The sequence below is a fragment of the Odocoileus virginianus genome, chromosome 6 (genome assembly GCF_023699985.2).
Source record: "Odocoileus virginianus isolate 20LAN1187 ecotype Illinois chromosome 6, Ovbor_1.2, whole genome shotgun sequence".
Taxonomy (NCBI): domain Eukaryota; kingdom Metazoa; phylum Chordata; class Mammalia; order Artiodactyla; family Cervidae; genus Odocoileus; species Odocoileus virginianus.
The window spans coordinates 87,656,617-87,676,017 of record NC_069679.1 but is presented as its reverse complement, the minus strand read 5'-3'; the positions used below and the strand labels follow the sequence as shown (position 1 = coordinate 87,676,017).

Genomic DNA, 19,401 nt, shown 5'->3' with positions numbered 1-19,401 from the left:
CTTTATAGTCCAACTCTCACATCCATACATCACTACTATAAAAATCACAGCTTTGACTATATGGACCTTTGTCAGCAAAGTGATATCTCTGTTTTTTAATATGCTGTCTAGCTTTGTCATAGCTTTCTTTCCAAGGAGCAAGCAACTTTTAAAACAGTCACTGTCTGCGTGACTCTGGAGCCCAAGAAAAGAAAATCTTTCTCTGCTTCCACTGTTTTCCCTTCCATTTGTCCTGAAGTCATGCCATGTTATGGGCTCCCCTGATAACTCATTTGGTAAAGAATCTGCCTGCGATGCAGGAGACTCCGGTTCAATTCCTGGGTCAGGAAGATCTGCTGGAGAAGGCTACCCACTTCAGTATTCCTGAGCTTCCCTGGTGGCCCAGCTGGTAAAGAATCTGCCTGTGATGCAGGAGACCTGGGTTCAGTCCCTGGGTTGGGAAAATCCCCTGGAGAAGGAAAAGGCTACCCACTCCAGTATTCTGGCCTGGTCTCAAAGAGTCAGTCATAACTGAGCGACTTCACTCACTTGTCACGAAGTAATGGGACCAGATAGCGTGATACTAGTTTTTTGAATGTTGAGTTTCAAGCTGGCTTTTTCACTCTCCTCTTTCACTCTTTTTTTCCTTATTAGTGATCATATATATATATATATATATATATATATATATATATATATAATCTTAGAGTGAATGAAAAAGAAACCCAAAACATACATTTTATGATGTTCTGCAAATAGACATGGTAGCTTATGGTGAATGATACTGGATTTGTGATCTCCAAAGATTTAGCTTCAGGACCAGGCTTGATCAAGAACTCCTGTGTAGCAGATCTTTATTAAAGTGCAAGAGGGACAGAGAAAACTTCTGACACGGACACCAGAAGGGGGCAGAGAGTGCCCCCCTCGCCAGTCTAAGCAAGGGAGTTTCTGCTTTTTTAACTGGTTATTACAATTAATCAAAAGAAGTCTCAAGGTCGTAAAGCTCTTACTAGACCCACTCTCACAATTTACATTTTAAGATGACAGGATTAGAACTAACAATAGAAAGATCTTACCAGATCCACTCCCATAATATACATTCTAAGATAACAGGATTCCTTGGAAGGTTTTCAGGAAGGAGAAACTCTCCTCAAGCAGGATACATTGTTGTTATATAATCCTTAGTACAGAGTTTAAACGGAGTTGTTTGTTGTGTAATTATCAGTCCCGGGCTTAAAGAAAAAAAATATTTTCTGTGACTAAGACCAAGGAACATAGAGGGATAAAAAAGATGTTTGTCCTTTCCTCCTCCTCAAGAATTCCAGACCCCTCTCTCCTCCTTGGGGAGTTCTTATCAACCTGCCTAGGAATTGACTCAGATACTAAGTGGCTTCAGGTAAAAATGTCTAGTGTCAGTACCAAGCCTGGAATTTACAAAGTCCTGTATCCCAGACAACTTTAACAGATGTGAAAATGACACGCCCTGGAAAATAGAGTTAATGTCTCTAAAAGTGACTCTGGTGATAATGAAAACATTTACATGAAGGCGCACGTCAAGAACGAATAAAACTGTTTCATGAAACAGGACCATGGGGAATACTCAAGAAACACCTGGAGTAACAGGCAAGTTTGGACTTGGAGTACGGAATGAAGAGGGCAAAGGCTAATAGAGTTTTGCCAAGAGAATGTACTGGTCATAGCAAACACCCTCTTCCAACAACACAAGAGAAGATTCTACACATGGACATCACCAGATGGTCAACATCGAAATCAGACTGATTATATTCTTTGCAGCCAAAGATGGAGAAGCTCTAAATAGTCAGCAAAAACAAGACCGGGAGCTGACTGTGGCTCAGATCATGAACTCCTTATTGCCAAATTCAGACTGAAATTGAAGAAAGTAGGGAAAACTGCTAGACCATTCAGGTATGACCTAAATCAAATCCCTTATGACTATACAGTGTAAGTGAGAAATAGATTTAAGGGACTAGATCTGATAGACAGAATGCCTGGTGAACTATGGATGGAGGTTCATGACACTGTACAGGAGACAGGGATCAAGACCATCCCCATGGAAAAGAAATGCAAAAAAGCAAAATGGCTGTCTGAGGAGGCCTTACAAATAGCTGTGAAAAGAAGAGAAGCAAAAAGCAAAGGAGAAAAGGAAAGATATTCCCATCTGAATGCAGAGTTCCGAAGAACAGCAAGGAGAGATCAGAAAGCCTTCCTCAGCAATCAATGCAAAGAAATAGAAGAAAATAACAGAATGGGAAAGACTAGTGATCTCTTCAAGAAAATTAGAGATACCAAGGGAACATTTCATGCAAAGATGGGTTCAATAAAGGACAGAAATGGTAGGGACCTAATAGAAGCAGAAGATATTAAGAAGAGGTGGCAAGAATACACAGAAGAACTGTACAAAGATGTTCATGACCCAGATAATCACGATGGTGTGATCACTCACCTAGAGCGAGACATCTTGGAATGTGAAGTCAAGTGGGCCTTAGAAAGCATCACTACAAACAAAGCCAGTGGAGGTGATGGAATTCCAGTTGAGCTATTTCAAATCCTGAAAGATGATGCTGTGAAAGTGCTGCACTCAATATGCCAGCAAATCTGGAAAACTCAGCAGTGGCCACAGGACTGGAAAACGTCAGTTTTCATTCCAAACCCAGAGAAAGGCAATGCCAAAGAATGCTCAGACTACCGCACAATTGTACTCATCTCACACACTAGTAAAGTAATGCTTAAAATTCTCCAAGCCAGGCTTCAGCAATATGTGAACTGTGAGCTTCCAGATGTTCAAGCTGGTTTTAGAAAAGGCTGAGGAACCAGAGATCAAATTGCCAATATCTGCTGGATCATCGAAAAAGCAATAGAGTCCCAGAAAAACATCTATTTCTGCTTTATTGTCTATGCCAAAGCCTTTGAACTGTGTGGATCACAATAAATTGTGGAAAATTCTGAAAGAGGTGGGAATACCAGACCACCAGACCTGCCTCTTGAGAAACCTGTATGCAGGTCAGGAAGCAACAGTTAGAACTGGACATGGAACAACAGACTGGTTACAAATAGGAAAAGAAGTACGTCAAAGCTGTACATTGTCACCCTGCTTATTTAACTTATATGCAGAGTACATCATGAGAAATGCTGGGCTGGAAGAAGCACAAGCTGGAATCAAGATTGCCGGGAGAAATATCAGTAACCTCAGATATGCAGATGACACCACCCTTATGGCAGAAAGTGAAGAGGAACTAAAAAGCCTCTTGATGAAAGTAAAAGAAGAGAGTAAAAAAGTTGGCTTAAAGCTCAACATTCAGAAAACTGAGATCATGGCATCTGGTCCCATCACTTCATGGGAAATAGACAGGGAAACAGTGCAAACAGTGGCTGACTTTATTGTTTTGGGCTCCAAAATCACTGCAGGTGGTCATTGCAGCCATGAAATTAAAATATGCTTCCTCCTTGGAAGGAAAGTTATGACCAACCTAGATAGCATATTAAAAAGCAGAAACATTACTTTGTGAACAAAGTTCTCTCTAGTCAAGGCTATGGTTTTTCCAGTGGTCATGTATGGATGTGAGAGATGGACTGTGAAGAAAGCTGAGTGCTGAAAAATTGATGCTTTTGAACTGTGGTGTTGGAGAAGACTCTTGAGGGTCCCTTGGACTGCAAGGAGAGCCAACCAGTCCATCCTAATGGAGATCAGTCCTGGGTGTTCATTGGAAGGACTGATGCTGAAGCTGAAACTCCAATACTTTGGCCACTTCATGTGAAGAGCTGACTCACTGGAAAAGACCCTGATGCTGGGAGGGATTAGGGGCAGGAGGAGAAGGGGACGACAGAGGATGAGATGGCTGGATGGCATCACCGACTCGATGGACATGGGTTTGAGTAAACTCCGGAAGTTGGTGATGGACAGGGAGGCCTGATGTGCTGCAGCCCATGGAGTCACAAAGAGTCGGACACGACTGAGCGACTGAACTGTTGGCTGTGAAGCTCCTATCTTTTGGCCCGAAACCCACCCTTCTCTATCCTGGACGGCGAGTTGGGCCCGAGACCCAGAAAGCTGCATTTCTGCTTTAGCAGCCCCGCTGGGCCCCCTCCTGGTGCGAGCAGGGCGCCCGACTCTCCCGCAGGCGCTTGGGAAGGCTGAATCCATGACTTCGTCCTGCCTGCCTCCTCCCAGGTCCTGGGGTCCCCAGAGGATCCCTGCGTCTGAGCGCCTGCCACTGGTTCTCGTTTCCCATTGTTTCTCACTGTGGACCCCTCAGGGAGCCAGCTGCAGCCCCCTTGAGGCTAGGCTCCAGGCTCCCAGGCCCGCCACCAGCCTTGTAGGCTCTCATAACCTCAGGCTGTCCCGTCTGTCTCTCCAGCCCTGGCGATGGTAGAGGCTTCCTATGCTGATGGTTCCGACCGTCTTCTTTTAAAAAAAAATAACTGCCACGTTTCCCGTTTGCCACTTTAGTCCTCTAAAACCTGTTTCTTATGTTAAATTCTCTCCTTTAAAATGGCTGCTGCCTTTTCTGATTTCCTGGCCACATCGCCGCTGGTAAGACACGTGGTGCCGGAAGTGGCCCCGCCGGTCTGGCCCTGAACGCAGCGCCAGTGAGAAGTGGGGTGGTCGTCGCCCGGGTCACGCGGTGGCTGCGTGACGCCTCAGACCGCGCCCTGAGGCTGATGGTGCCGGAGAGCCCACCCAAGGCTGCCGCGTGTGCCCGTCATCGTAGTAAGAGCAACGATTCCGAGCGGGGAGTGGGGTGGCCATTTCCACGTGGGTGTGTATTTGCAGGGGAAAAAAGACAAGCTCGCGTCTTTGAACACTCAGCTCATGTCACCGGGGGCAAATCTCAAATGATGCCCGCCCCCTCCACCGGCACCGCTCCATCCTACCGCCCACCGCCCTCCTCTCCCCCTGAAGTCTGCAAGGGCTTCCAGCTTCCAGCCTCTCCTTCCGACGACCCATTTTCTATTTGCTGACCCACGTGCCTTAAAACCAGCTCTTCTGCTTAAAACCTCCAGTGACATGCTGTTGTACTTAGACATCTAACCTCTCCAGTCTCCTCTCAAACCACTTTCTTTTCTAATCTTTCCAGCTCGTCCTAGCTCTGGGGGCCCCACGTCTGCAGTGTTCTCCTGCTGAACTCGCTTCCCCGGCTCTCGGGTGTGACTGCTTCCCTGCTGCCCCTTCCCTTGGCGAGCACGTTTCGCTCACAGCACTCACCGAATCCGCACGCATGTGTCTGTTTCCCTGTTCGTCGCCCCGCCGGGGGCACCGCGTGGGGCGGAGCCTTGGCTCGCTGACTGCCCGCCGCGTTCCCGGGACCCGCTGCGGTGCCACCACGTAGTAGATGATCAACGCATGTTTGTTGATGGAATGATCCCAAGAAATAATTTTTCCTCAGCTAATTTAGAATTTCAGTTCTGAAGCATTTCAAGCATGAAGAAAACGTGACAAACACCCACGGACCTATCAACCCAATTTAACAGATTTGGACATTTTGCTGTATTCACTTCTGAGTGTGCTTTCTGCTTTCTTGCTCTCTTTTTTAGAAGAAATGTTAAGTGTAAAAGCAATGTGTCCATTTCACCTAAGTTCAAAATTGTTAGCACAAATTATACATGATATTCTCTTAACAATATTTCTAATAACTAAGATCTGTATCACTTTCAATACAAATATAGGAATTTGTGGGGTTTTTTTTCCTCTCATCAGTCTGGCTAGAGGTTTATTAATTTTATCGATCTTCTTAAAGAATAATCTTTGGTGTCATTTATTTTCTGTATTATTCTTCCATTTTCTTTTTAATTGGTTTTTGCTGTTATATTTATTATTTCCTTCTACTTGTTTTGCTTTCCTTGATCTTTATGACTTCTTCAGGTAAATGTCTCCATCACTGATTCTAGTCTTTTTTTATTTCATCTTCAATGTCAGCATTTAAAATTTTGTGTTTCCATATAAGCACTGCTTTAATTGCAGTCTAGAAATTTTGTGTTTTCATTATCATCCAGTTCAAAATAGTTTCTAATTCTCCTTGTGTTTTATTTTGTGGACCATGGGTTATTAACCAATACATTGCTTAATTTCCAAATAATTGGATATTTTCCAGATTTTTTTGGTTGCTAATTTTTAATTTAATTCTGTTTAATTCCTTTAAGTTTATTGTAACTTTCTTTGTATCTCATCATCTGTCTTGGTGAATATTCCATGAGAAATGGAGTGAATGAACATCTTTTAGATGTGAGAGTGGGGCTCTTTAAATGTCAGTTAGGTCAAGTTGATTCATAGTGTTATTTAGTCACATTATTCTTACCAATAATCTCTCTTTGTGTTCTATCATTTATTGCCAGAGAAGTATTAAATAGTCAGCTATGATAATAGATTTGTCTGTTATCAAATTTGTCTCTTTCTTCTTTGAGTTCTCTCAGATTTTTGCTTCATGTGTTTTTAAGCTCTGTTATTAGGTATATATACATTTAGGATTATGTCTTCCTATTTAATTGATTAACTCTGTTATTATTATACAATATCTCTTTATCCCTGATAATATTCTTTGTTCTGAAGTGATATTGATATAGCCATTCCTTTTCTGTTATCTTTTTAAAATTCTTTTACTATTATCTATGTCTTTATGATTAAGGTGGATTTCCTAAGGATGGCATATAGTTGAGTCACTTTTTTATTCATTCTGACAATCTCTGCTTTTTAATCAGTGTTTATCATATTTACACTTAATGTAATTATCAATATGGTGGGGTTTAAGCCTGTCATCTTTATATTTCCTGTTTCTCCTTTTTTTTTTCTCTCTCTTCCTTTCTTACCTTTATTTCCAGGACTCTTCTTCCCTTTGTGTAGATATAGTTTTCCATGCTATATTTTTTTTTATAAACCTAAAGAACCTCCTTAACGTTTGTAGTCTAGCTGGAAATTTTCTCAGCTTCTGTTTGTCTGAAAATGTTTTTATTCTTTCATTTTTGAAGGATATTTCAGCACTTTAAAGTTGTCATCCTAACTAGTTTCCATTATTTCTGATAAGTCAATGGTAACTTTTATATATTTTTTTTTCTAAATGTGTCTTTTTCACTAGCTACTTTTAGATTTGGTTTTTGTTTGTCTTCAGCAATTTGATTATGATGTTCCTTTTCATAGTGTTCTTTATTTATCCTGCTTAGAGTGTGTTGAGTTTGGATCAGGAGGATTCTAGTGTTCACCAAATTTGGACAATGTTTGGCCATCATTCCTTCAACTGTTTTTCCTCTTCCCTGATGTCCTGGTACTGCCGTTACATATAAATTAGACCACTGTGTGTTGCTCCACAAGTCACTGATGTTCTTTCCATTTCACGTTCAACCTTTTTTTCTCAGATTCAATTTGGAAAGTTTCTATTTCCATTTCTTTAACTTTACAAAGAATTTCTTCTGTAATGTCTAACATGCTGTTGATCTCATCCCATGAACTATTCACTTCAGAGCTTATACTTTTAGTCTCTAGAAATTCCATTTGGTTTCTGTTATATTTTCCATTCCTCTCTTCAGTATATTTACTCTTTTTTAAATCCTGGAGCACACTTATAATTAAAAGTACTTATCTACCAATTCTGTCATCTTTGGTGTTTCTGGTTCTCTTTCTTTTGACTGAATTTTCTCCTGTTTCTGGGTCATATTTTCTTTCCAGCATGTACAATAATTTTTTATTGGATTCTATATAGACTTTATGAGTCTTCTATTGCTATGTAACAATTATCAGAAATCTAAGAGCTCAGAGTAGCCTGTTTCTATCTCACAGTTCTGCAGGTTGTAAGTCTGATGTATTCTGCTGAGTTCTCTGCCTAGAGTCAAGGTGTTGGTTGCGCTGAGCTCTTATCTAGAAATTCACGGGAAGAATCTGCTTCCAGGCAGGGTTGTTGGTAGAACCCAGTCCCTTGTGGCTGTGGGTCAGAGGCCCTTGTCTTCGGTCTGGCTGTCAGCCAGTCCACTCTCTGCTCTTGAAGATGCCTGCATTCCTCTCACATGGTCCTGTCTTCAAAGCAGCAATGGTGTGTCACATGCTTCTTAACTCTTTGAGCCTCTCTGATCTCCTCTTTTGCTTCCAGCTGGAGAAAGCTTTCTGCTTTTCGGGCTCATGTGATTAGATTAGGGCCATCTGGATTATATAACAATCATGGGAATGATCTCTCATAACATTTATAGAGGCTGGGAACTAGAGGATATGGAATATTGAAGGCCATTCTTTGAAATTCTGCCTACCATAGTTATGAGTATTCTGATGTTGAGAGTCAAGGTTTTGATGCCTTCTTTTGAGTATTGAGATTTATTTCTGGCAGGTGCTAAATTTACTTGTAAATCGGCTTGATTTTTCAAGGCATATTTATGAGCTTTGTACAGTTGACTCCTGAACAATGGGAAGATTGGAGTACTGACCCTCTTGTAGTCAAAAACCCACCTACTGCTGTCTGCATGAAAAAACAGAAATTGAAAGATGACTCACCCAAGGTCAGGAAGCTGAAACAGTTTGGGTAGAATCAGGACTCAGACCCTAGTTCTTTTGAATCCATGTACTGTGATCTCATGGAGAAGGAAATGGCAACCCACTCCAGTATTTTTGCCTGGAGAATCCCATGGACAAAGGAACCTGGTAGGCTACAGTCCATGGTGTTGCAAAGAGTCGGACACGACTGAGCGACTTCACTCTCTGTGATCTATAATCAGACCCAAAGATTTCCCCACACTTAGTTAAAGATCTGTAGAATGAAAGTACAGGTACTATATTTATTGGGAAAAAAATCCATGTATAAGCGGACCCACGCAGTTCAATCCTGTGGTGTTCAGGGGTGAACTGTATAGTTTTAGAGTTCCCTTTACTCTACAACTAATTTAGCCCTGCTCCTGAGGTATGGCTTTTCTTGAGTCTGTTGAATAGCCCAAGTGTTCAATGCAGTCTCTCCAGTCTTGACAGGAAAAACCCTGCCTGAGATCAAGTTGTTCAGCTGGCTCATCCCTGGCAGTTCCTTCCCAGGTTTTTGCATTCTCATCCCTGCATATCCCAGGGTATCCCAAGCAGATCCTGGAGCGCTTTCTCTGCACAGCTCCTTCCCCGAGGGACTCCATCCTGCAAATTCCAGACTTTCAGCCACTCCCAACCCAGGTGCACCAAAGGTCAGGGTGAGGGAGCGGTCCAACTCCGGCTGGGAGTTCAGAGATATGCCCTTGGAAGAAAAGTTATGACAAACCTAGACAGTGTATTAAAAAGCAGAGACATCGCTTTGCTGACAAAGATCCGTATAGTCAAAGCTATGGTTTTTCCAGTGGTCAGGTACAGATCTGAGAGTTGGACCATAAAGAAGGCTGAGCACCCAAGAATTGATGCTTTTGAACTGTGGTGCTGGAGAAGACTCTTGAGAGTCCCTTGGACTGCAAGGAGATCCAACCAGTCCATCCTAAAGGAGATCAGTCCTGAATATTCATTGGAAGGACTGATGGTAAAGCTGAAACTCCAATACTCTGGCCACCTGATGTAAAGAACTGACTCCTTGGAAAAGTCCCTGATGCTAGGTAAGATTGAAGGTGGGAGGAGAAGGGGACGACAGAGGATGAGATGGTTGGATGGCATCACCAACTCGATGGACATGAGTTCAAGCAAACGCCAGTAGACAGTGAAGGACAAGGAAGCCGGGCATGCCACAGTCCATGGGGTGACAAAGAGTCCAACATGACCTAGTGACTGACTGAACAACAACAAAGTCCAAAGTGAATTTTAAATAATTATCGAAATGATTAAAAGCCTATCTTTTATCTGTCCTCATGTCCCTACAACTCTGACTAATCAGATGACAAAATACAGGTGGGGTGGGGAATAGGACTTTTGTTGGCCTACATTATAAACAATTGCTGAGGTTACTTTTGAGTTTTAATAATACATATGTAAACTTTAAATTGCATGTTATTATAGCTTCCTTCTGTGAAACAGCTACATGCGCTTACTTTGAAAGCACATAGCAGTACTTCCTAGCTGCTGCTGTTGTTCGTTGCTCAGTCTTGTCTGACTCTTTGTGACCCCATGGACTGCAGCATGCTAGGCTTCCTGTCCTTCACCATCTGCCAGAGTTTGCTCAAACTCATGTCCATCACGTTGGTAATGCCATCCAACCATCTCATCTACTGTCGTCTCCTTCTCTTCCCGCCTTCAGTCTTTCCAGCATCAGGGTCTTTTCCAATGAGTCAGCTCTTTGCATCAGGTGGACAAAGTATTGGCGCCTCAGCTTCAGCCTCAGTCCTTTCAATGAATATTCAGTACTGATTTCCTTTAGGATGGACTTGTTTGATATACTTGCAGTCCAAGGGACCCTAAACAGTTGAGTTTCCAGCAGTAGCCACTCAATCATTTGAACTGACTTTGAATATGTTGGGTTGGCCAAAAAGTCCTTTGGGGTTTTTCCATAAACATCTTATGAAAAAACTCGAATGAACTTTTTGGCCAACCCAACAGTTTTTGTTCCCATCTCCTACAGTATAAGAAACTCCCCTGTTTAAATGGCAGATTTGTGTATGTGCAATCTAGAAAATGGTGTAGGTGATCTTATTTGCGAAACAGAAGTGGAGACACAGCTATAGAGAACACTTGTGTGGATACCAAGGAGGAATTGGAATTGACATATATACCCTAGTGATGCTGTGTATGAAATAGGTAACTAATGAGACCATACTGTACACACGGGGACTGTACCTGATGCCCTGTAGTGACTTAAACGGGAAGGAGACCCAGAAGAGAGAGGCCACGTGGACACAGAGAGCTGACTCACCTGCCGTGCAGTAGAAAGTAACACGACACTCTAAGTAACTCTGCTCCAATAAGAATTAATTATAAAAGTGACTAGGGGTGGTATAAACAATGATAGCACCGTGGTTGTGAAAATAAATAATGTGAGTTAAGTCTTTCCTTGTATGTGACCACTTAAGAGTTTTACTTTGTGTTTAAAATGTAAAATAGTGAAACCAAGTAGACAGTGCAAGGCATCCTATTTATGTTTGTTAAGTAGAAATTTTAGTTTACACCTGAACCATTTTACCAAAATTTGATTAGAATTTGATAAAATGATGTTTATTCTCCTGCATTATTAATGGTTTGTTTTAAAACCAGAGACTAAATCAAGAACATAATGCTTCTTGCTGATTATTACATGATTATTACCGAAAATAATTCCGTCACGCAGAGGAGAGAGGTGTTTAAGAAATGACATGGTCCTGGTGCTGAATACGTGAGGTGCTCTGTGGGAAAGGCCCCCGGACAGAGGAGCCTGGCTGACTGCCCTCCATGGGGTTGCGGAGCATCAGACATGACCGAGCGACTAACACGTTCGTGCCCTGAACTCCGACCTCTGTCTCCGCAGCTCGGGGCGGCCACTTTCCCCCGCCTGAGTTTCCTTCCCCTGCATCTCAGTTTGGAGGGCACCGCTAGGCGGAAACTCAGGACAGTCATCGGGCCCGCTTCTTTTGCTTTTCCTCTCCAGAATCATAGACCCAGCTCTTCCCTGTCCAATCTCTGAAAACCATTTTTAAAAATGTATCTTTCACTGTTTATGGCAGAAGGGCTACTCTGGTGCCCTCTAAGTTGGATTTAATTATCTTTGTATATTTCTATCTCCTGGGTTGGCCTACGAGTTCCATCCTGTAGAAGCCATCATGGCATTAGAGTTCTCCAGAGACATAGCAACAACGGGACACATATATGTATGGAGAGAGGTTTATTTTAAGGAACTGGCTCGTGATTGTGCGCTGGCAAGTCTGCAGTCCACAGGGAAGTCTGCAGACTCAGCCAGGATTCTTCTCGTTTCCTAATTTATATTTCTTTTTTGGCCATACCATACGGCATGTGGGATCTTAGTTCCCTGACCGGGGATAGAACCTGTCTGTGCCCCCTGCCCCTGCAGTGGAATGTGGAGTCTTAACCACTGGACTGCCAGGGAAGTCCCTCAGACAAGGGTACTATACCGCATCCTGGAGGCAGAATCACTTCTGCTTTGGGAAACTTCATTCTTTTCTCATAAGACCTTCAAAGGGTTGGGTGACTCCCACCCACCTGGAGTGTAACCTGTCAACTCAAAGTCTCCTGACTTAGAGGCTAATCATACCTAAAAATTAACCTTCCCAGCAACACCTAGACTGATGTCTGACCAAACAGATAGGCACCATAGTCTAGCCAAGGTGGTACAAAACATTAGCCATCACACAAATAATGTTCACTTTTATGCTCCCAGAACCTAGGGTGGTGCCTCGGAATTAAGGACTAAGAAGTAAGAGTCTGGGAATAAGGAAATAATGTGAGAAATAAGGGTGGAAGCAGGGGTTGCAATAGCTCCTGAGAGACTGATATTAAGTAGCTAACCCTATTATGTGGGCAGTGTGGAGTCTTCTGATAGTTTTAATGAGGGGAAAGGGTGATGTAGTCTGTCTTGAAGGCACCGTGGAAGCTGAGGTTTAGTGTGCAGATGGTGGGGCTGGGGCGAGAATGGCAAGGCCTTGAAGAGAGCAGTGTCCTGGGGATGGAGGATCACACAGTAGGAGGCAGTGTCCTGGGGATGGAGGATCACACAGTAGGAGGCAAGTGGAAATGCAGCAGAGAGCCTGGAAAGAGACAGAAAAGAGGCAAATAATTACTACCTTGTAGGAGAGCCAGCACTGAAATGTCACTCGGTTTCTCTGTCTCCTTACTGCTGAACTTCCTGAAAACTTCATTTTTTAAATTATTTTTTAGAAAAGAATTAAGACCTTGTATTTCTTTATTTTGGGGTGCAGGGTCTTCGTTGCCTTGTGCAGGCCTTCCCAGCTGTTGCGGGGAGGAGGGGGTTCTCTCTGCTGGTGGAGCGTGGCCTCTGGGGCATGTGGACGTCAGTAGTCGCTGCCCCCGTGGCATGTGGGATCTTACTTCCCGGACCAGGGATTGAGCCCATGTTCCTTGCATTGCAAAGCAGGTTCTTAACCACTGGGCCACCAGACAAGTCCCTGAACTTACTGACTACTTTAAGAGAGCTTTAGAAAGATGTTAACAAAACTCTTGAAAACCAAACATCCTATTCTTTTTTAGAAAAGAAAAATTTATTTCAACAACTCTACATCTATATAGATAATTTCTTACTCCATGATGACAACTGTTAGGTTTCTCCATGGCCTCTTTTAGTCTTCAGCCATATGTAATTGGCAGGATTTTGTATAGTTGTGGTAATGTTGTATATATCACTTTATATTCTACCATGAGAGAATACTAATTTATATCTACATGGCATCACATACATTATTTAACAACAGAAAGGCTTTATGGTAAATTGATGAACCGTAGTTTACAGAACTGTTTTCTTTTCGTGGGACACTTGGATTTCCTACTGGGTTTTTGCCATTATAAAAGATGATGGTATAAGTGATTTTCTACCTAAAGCATTTTTCAAGATCTTTATTGCAATATAATTGACATGTAATAAACTGCTCATAAAGTATACAGTTTAGTGGTTTTTGAGATGTATATCAAGTGATAATTAAGACAGTCATCACCATCCAGTGCTTCCTGATATGCCTTGGCAGTCCTGGCCTCCTACCCCTTTTCACCTTCCTGCTGCTTCTTTACAGGAAACCACTGACGTGTTCTCTGACACTGCAGATTCGTTCCCATTGTTAGAATATTATATAAATGGAATCACTCAATATGTACTCTTTTTTTGACCTGGCTTCTTTGACTCAGCCTAATTACTTTGAGATTTATCCATGTTATCAGCAGTTCATCCCCTTTTAATCCTGAGTAGTATTTCATTTTATTGATGTGCAAGAGTTGGCTTATCCATTCACATGTTGATGGCCAGTTGGGTTTTTTGGTTTTGGAGGTTGCAAACAAAGCTGCTATGCCATTCAGGTACAAGTCTTTGTATATGTGCTTTTTCCCGTGGGTAAACAGCCAGGAGTAGAATGGCTAGATTATATGGTAGGTGTGTGTTTCATGTTTTAAGAAACTGCCAGACTTTGCAAAGCGTTTTCATTCCCGCCAGCGGTGAATGAGAATTCCAGCTGCTCTGCGCCTTCCTTGGTACGTGGTCTTTGTAAACTAAGCCACTCTTTAAGGCATGTGGTGGTTATCTCATTGTGGTTTCCAGTTGTATTTTCCTAGTGACTAGTGACATTGAAAATCTTTTCATGAGTTTTACATCTGTGTATCTTCTTTGTGTATATTTATTTATGTGGCTACAGCAGGTCTTTGCTGCAGCAGCAGGGATCTTTAGATGCAGCATCTGGGTTCTAGTTCCCTGACCAGGGGTCCAGCAGGGCCCCCTGCATTGGGAACTTGGAGTCTTAGCCACTGGACCACCAGGAAAGTCCCTGTATATCTTCTTTAGTTCAAGTCTTTTGCCCATCTTTTATTATGTTGTTTACTTTCTTATTATTGAGTTTTGAGAATTCTTTATGTATTGCTTTATCAGGTTAGTTACCAAGTAGGTACTCAATAAAAGTATATTAAGAAAAGAAGATATATTTTGACCTTGTTATAAGAGAAATCTCTTTTCAAAACAAAAATATTAATTACTGTCATTAAGGAATGCTATTGTTATTCTGTAGTACGTTTTTCATGGTAAATATTCTTGAATTATTTTATTTCAGCAATTTTTAGTAGATTCCTTTGAGTTTGTTGGGTTATATAAGCATGACTTCCGTAATTAGTGGTATTCCTTTCCTATTAATTTCTCTTACCTATTTTTCCTGCCTTTTCACCATGGCAAGACCCTCTAATAGTTTATTAAATAACATGTGTGATGAAGAGTACCTTTGTTTCGATTGCTTTTAGGAAACACCACTAATATCTACATATCCACGAAGAACAATATTACTAAGGCTTTTGTTTAGTTTTCACAAATCCAAAGTCAAGAATGTACTTTATATTTTATAAAATTCTTCTTGAAGTCTTCTAAGATACTGAGAGGTAAGTTAATATTATAAGAAGGACATATTTCGTTTTTGGTTACTTTCCATTGCGCTTCGAAGATTTTTCATCCTTGGCCCTGAGCTCTGAGGAGGCTTCCGTGCTCAACTCGGTCTTGTAGCTCAGGCTCCCGTAGCGCTCACGTTCTCTGCTGGCCTCGACGCTGCCTCTGATCTGCTCATTCGACTTTCCCCTTGGTCCTCACCACTCTTTATTCTTCCAGTTAGGTGCTCTGTCAAATCGATCAAAGCTCGCATCTCCAGGAGCACTCACTTGCCTCTAATCGCTCACTTCCTCACCAGTGCTCAAAACTGATGGAATTCCTCTAATTTTGATGCCAGTGTTTCTCTTAAGCTCAAATTTTGCTAAGGGCTCTTTTCTTAAGGGCAACCTGGCATCTGTGAGAGAAAAACATAATTAAGAACGTCATTGGAAAATTTTCAACTGTGCACTGACTACGTAATTTTGAAGCACTAATATTTTGAAATGTTTTTGTGCTTTCTTTTCCCAGCCCCTAATTATTGGAATGTTCTCTGGAGCTCTGGGGAGGACACTCAGTGTGATGTCATGGTCTAGGGCATTCCAGGTCCAGGTCTTCCTCAGCCAGTAATTCTGCGTGGCTGTGAACAGCTTGGCTGATTGCACAATGAAGGATCCTCACCCCAGAGTTTGTCCCATGCCCACACCTAAAGGGAGAGCCATCAAGCAGTTGGAACAGGACCCCAGAGCCTGGCTCCTGGTACTACATGCAGGGCTAGGGAGCTTTGAGCTGCTGGTGTTCTATGCAAAATACAACCTCTCTTCCCTGGTGGCTCCGCAGTAAAGAGACCGCCTGCCAACGCAGGAGACATGGATTCCATCCCTGGGTCAGGAAGATCCCCCGGAGGAGGAAATGGCAGCCTGTTCCAGTATTATTGCTGGGAAATCCCGTGGACAGAGGAGCCTGGTGAACTCCAGTCCATGGGGTCACGAAAGAGTGCAAAGGACTTAGCCAGTAAACAACAAACATAGAAGCCACGTGGATTCTGACAAAGGTGCTCCTGGTCGCAGAAAGCCCGGTTACCATTAATGAGAACAGATCAGGTTTCCGATCTGCTTTTGTTGCCAGCTGGATGTGTAAGTTTAGGAAAGCTGACTAGCGCTTCTGAGCCTCTTTCCTCCTCCATCAAATGGAAAGAGTGAGCTGAGTGACTTATGCAGTCTCTGAAAGGAAAAGCTTGCCTGGGCCCTCTTCTTCTGTGCGGAGGTGGAACTGGATGCCTCCCGGGCAGGTTGGGCCTGCTCTCCCTCGGGGGCCCGGAGCGTCAGGGGGCGGGTCTGGGTCCTCGGCGCAGCCCACGTGACGTGGCGTGGCGTGGCGTGGCGTGGCGTGGCGTGGCGGGGCGGGGCGTGGCGTGGCGTGGCGGGGCGTGGCGTGGCGTGGCGGGGCGGGGCCAGAGACGACCGCCCTTCTCAGCGCGCCTCTTCTGGGCCTTGCCCCAGACGTGGAAAGGCCGAGCGCGAGGTTCAGGCTTGCTTCCTCCCTGTGCCTGCGGCTTGATTCAAGCGTAGAGAAGGTTCTGTTTTGTTTTCCTTCCCCGCTGGGAGCTGATTTCAGGAAGACTTCCGTCCGGGGATGTATTTCTTGTAAAGAGTGTCAAGTGCGCTGAGCAGTCTGCCCATGCAGTCACAGAAGGGAAGCTCGGAGGGATGTGTGCCCACGGCAGCCTGCGGGCGCGTCCGAGCACCCTCGGCCCTGCCCCAGGGCCGTCCCTACGTCGTGGCTTTCGTATTGTCTCAGCCCTCCCAATGCTCAGCGTTTCTCCTCTGTTGGCCATCACTCACAGGATGATTTTTTTTTTTTTTTTGCTAATTACTTTACATCATTACAGTAGTTTTTGTTATACATTGAAATGAATCAGCCATGGATTTACATGTATTCCCCATCCCAGTCCCCCCTCCCACCTCCCTCTCCACCCGATCCCTCTGGGTCTTCCCAGTGCACCAGGCCCGAGCACTTGTCTCATGTACCCAACCTGAGCTGGTTATCTGTTTCACCCTAGATAATATACATGTTTCAATGCTGTTCTTTTGAAACATCCCACCCTCGCCTTCTCCCAGAGTCCACAAGTCTGTTCTATGCATCTGAGTCTCTTTTTCTGTTTTGCATATAGGGTTATCGTTATCATCTTTCTAAAGTCCATATATATGTGTTAGTATACTGTAATGGTCTTTATCTTTCTGGCTTACTTCGCTCTGTATAATGGGTTCCAGTTTCATCCATCTCATTAGAACTGATTCAAATGAATTCTTTTTAATGGCTGAGTAATATTCCATGGTGTATATGTACCACAGCTTCCTCATCCATTCGTCTGCTGATGGGCATCTGGGTTGCTTCCATGTCCTGGCTATTATAAACAGTGCTGCGATGAACATTGGGGTGCACGTGTCTCTTTCAGATCTGGTTTCCTTTGGTGTGTATGCCCAGGAGTGGGATTGCTGGGTCATATGGCAGTTCTATTTCCAGCTTTTTAAGAAATCTCCACACTGTTTTCCATAGTGGCTGTACTAATTTGCATTCCCACCAACAGTGTAAGAGGGTCCCCTTTTCTCCACACCCTCTCCAGCATTTATTGCTTGTAGACTTTTGGATAGCAGCCATCCTGACTGGCGTATAATGGTACCTCATTGTGGTTTTGATTTGCATTTCTCTGATAATGAGTGATGTTGAGCATATTTTCATGTGTTTGTTAGCCATCTATATGTCTTCCTTGGAGAAATGTCTGTTGAGTTCTTTGGCCCATTTTTTGATTGGGTCATTTATTTTTCTGGAGTTGAGCTGGAGGAGTTGCTTGTATATTTTTGAGATTAATCCTTTGTCTGTTGCTTCGTTTGCTATTATTTTCTCCCAATCTGAGGGCTGTCTTTTCACCTTGCTTATAGTGTCCTTTGTTGTGCAAAAGCTTTTAAGTTTCATTAGGTCCCATTTGTTTATTTTTGCTTTTATTTCTGAAATTCTGGGAGGTGGGTCATAGAGGATCCTGCTGTGATTTATGTCGGAGAGTGTTTTGCCTATGTTCTCCTCTAGGAGTTTGATAGTTTCTGGTCTTACATTTAGATCTTTAATCCATTTTGAGTTTATTTCTGTGTATGGTGTTAGAAAGTGTTCTAGTTTCATTCTTTTACAGGTGGTTGACCAGTTTTCCCAGCACCACTTGTTAAAGAGGTTATCTTTTTTCCATTGTATATTCACAGGATGATTTTATCCACCATGAGTTTTCCCTTAGCTAGTGATGGCATGCAGTGGGAGGCTGACAAAAGTGTGTGCGTGCTGAGGGCCTTCGTGCGCGCGCGCGTGTGTGTGTGTGCGCGCGTGCTGACAGCTCGGGCGTGTGTGTGTGTGTGTGTGTGTGTGTGTGTGTGTGTGGCTGGGGGGAGCAGTTCTTGTGCATGTGTATGGTGGGGGAAGAGATCTGATTACAAAAGTAACAAATACTCCTTGTGCAGTTATTTCCGAAATGGAAAAAGGTAAGAAAAAGAGAATAAAACCCAACCACATTCCCAGCAAATCAGGAACAACTGTTGTTAAGATTTTAGTATGTAGTCTTTTTTGTTGCTCTCCACATTTTCGTTAAAATAAATGAATTTTAGACCCCCATGCTTTTCAACCGTTTGGCCATTTTCAGTTTATAAACAGCCCTGCCCGCCTGGGAAGTCACTTCAGTCCTGTCCGACTCTTTGTGACCCCCTGGACTGTAGCCCGACAGGCTCCCCTGTCCATGGGGTTTTCCAGGCAAGAACACCAGAGAGGGTTGTCATGCCCATCTTCCCGACGCAGGGAGCAAACCCGCGTCTGTCTGTCTCCTGCATTGGCAGGTGGGTTCTTTACCACTAGCGCCACCTGGGAAGCCCCGTAAGTAGCCCTCCAATCAACATATTTGTTCACACTGTTAGGCTATTTCCTTCAGAGAGGTTCCTAGTTTGGGGAAGATCATACTGGACAGCATGAACTTAATCTTTTCCACTTTTAGGGCTCCTGGTTCCTCTTACTAAATTGCCTCATAGAAAATGACACTGCTTCTTTTAGCATCCACCCCTGTGTGCTCTCACTGATGACTGAATGTTATTTATTTTTCAAATCTTTGATAAGCTAATAGGTGAAAACAGTATCTCATTTTTGTATTCCCCTGATTGCTAGTAATATTGAACATTTTCACATGTTGATTAGCTCTTTCTATTCCCCCTTCTGTGAATTATCTATCCATGTCATTTGCCTATTTTCTCTTCTATATGAGAATATTTACCCATTTCCATTTTTATCACAGCTATTTTTCCAGTGTGCTATTTTCCTTTAATTTCTGTAATGATTTTTTTGATCCACAAAATTTTAAGTTTTCATGTATTCAAACCCATGATCTTTTTCTTCACAATTTTTTCCCAGTGTTTTTATACTGAGAAAGTTTTCTGCATCTAGAGACCAGGTGAAT

General features: G+C 43.1%; 1 protein-coding gene across 4 annotated transcripts in view; it reads left to right on the top strand.

Annotated features, from left to right (window-relative positions):
- EFCAB11 (EF-hand calcium binding domain 11) overlaps nucleotides 1-19,401 on the top strand; it is a 163,857-nt gene that overhangs the window by 126,266 nt on the left and 18,190 nt on the right. The window contains exon 6 of one of the 4 annotated variants that reach the window (XM_020900239.2): nucleotides 14,801-14,828. The exons of the other annotated variants lie outside the window; for them this stretch is intronic. Coding sequence (XP_020755898.2) covers nucleotides 14,801-14,813 — 13 coding nt within the window. The 3' untranslated portion in view covers nucleotides 14,814-14,828. Of the gene's footprint in view, nucleotides 1-14,800; nucleotides 14,829-19,401 lie in introns of those variants that run through there. 4 annotated transcript variants of the gene reach the window in all.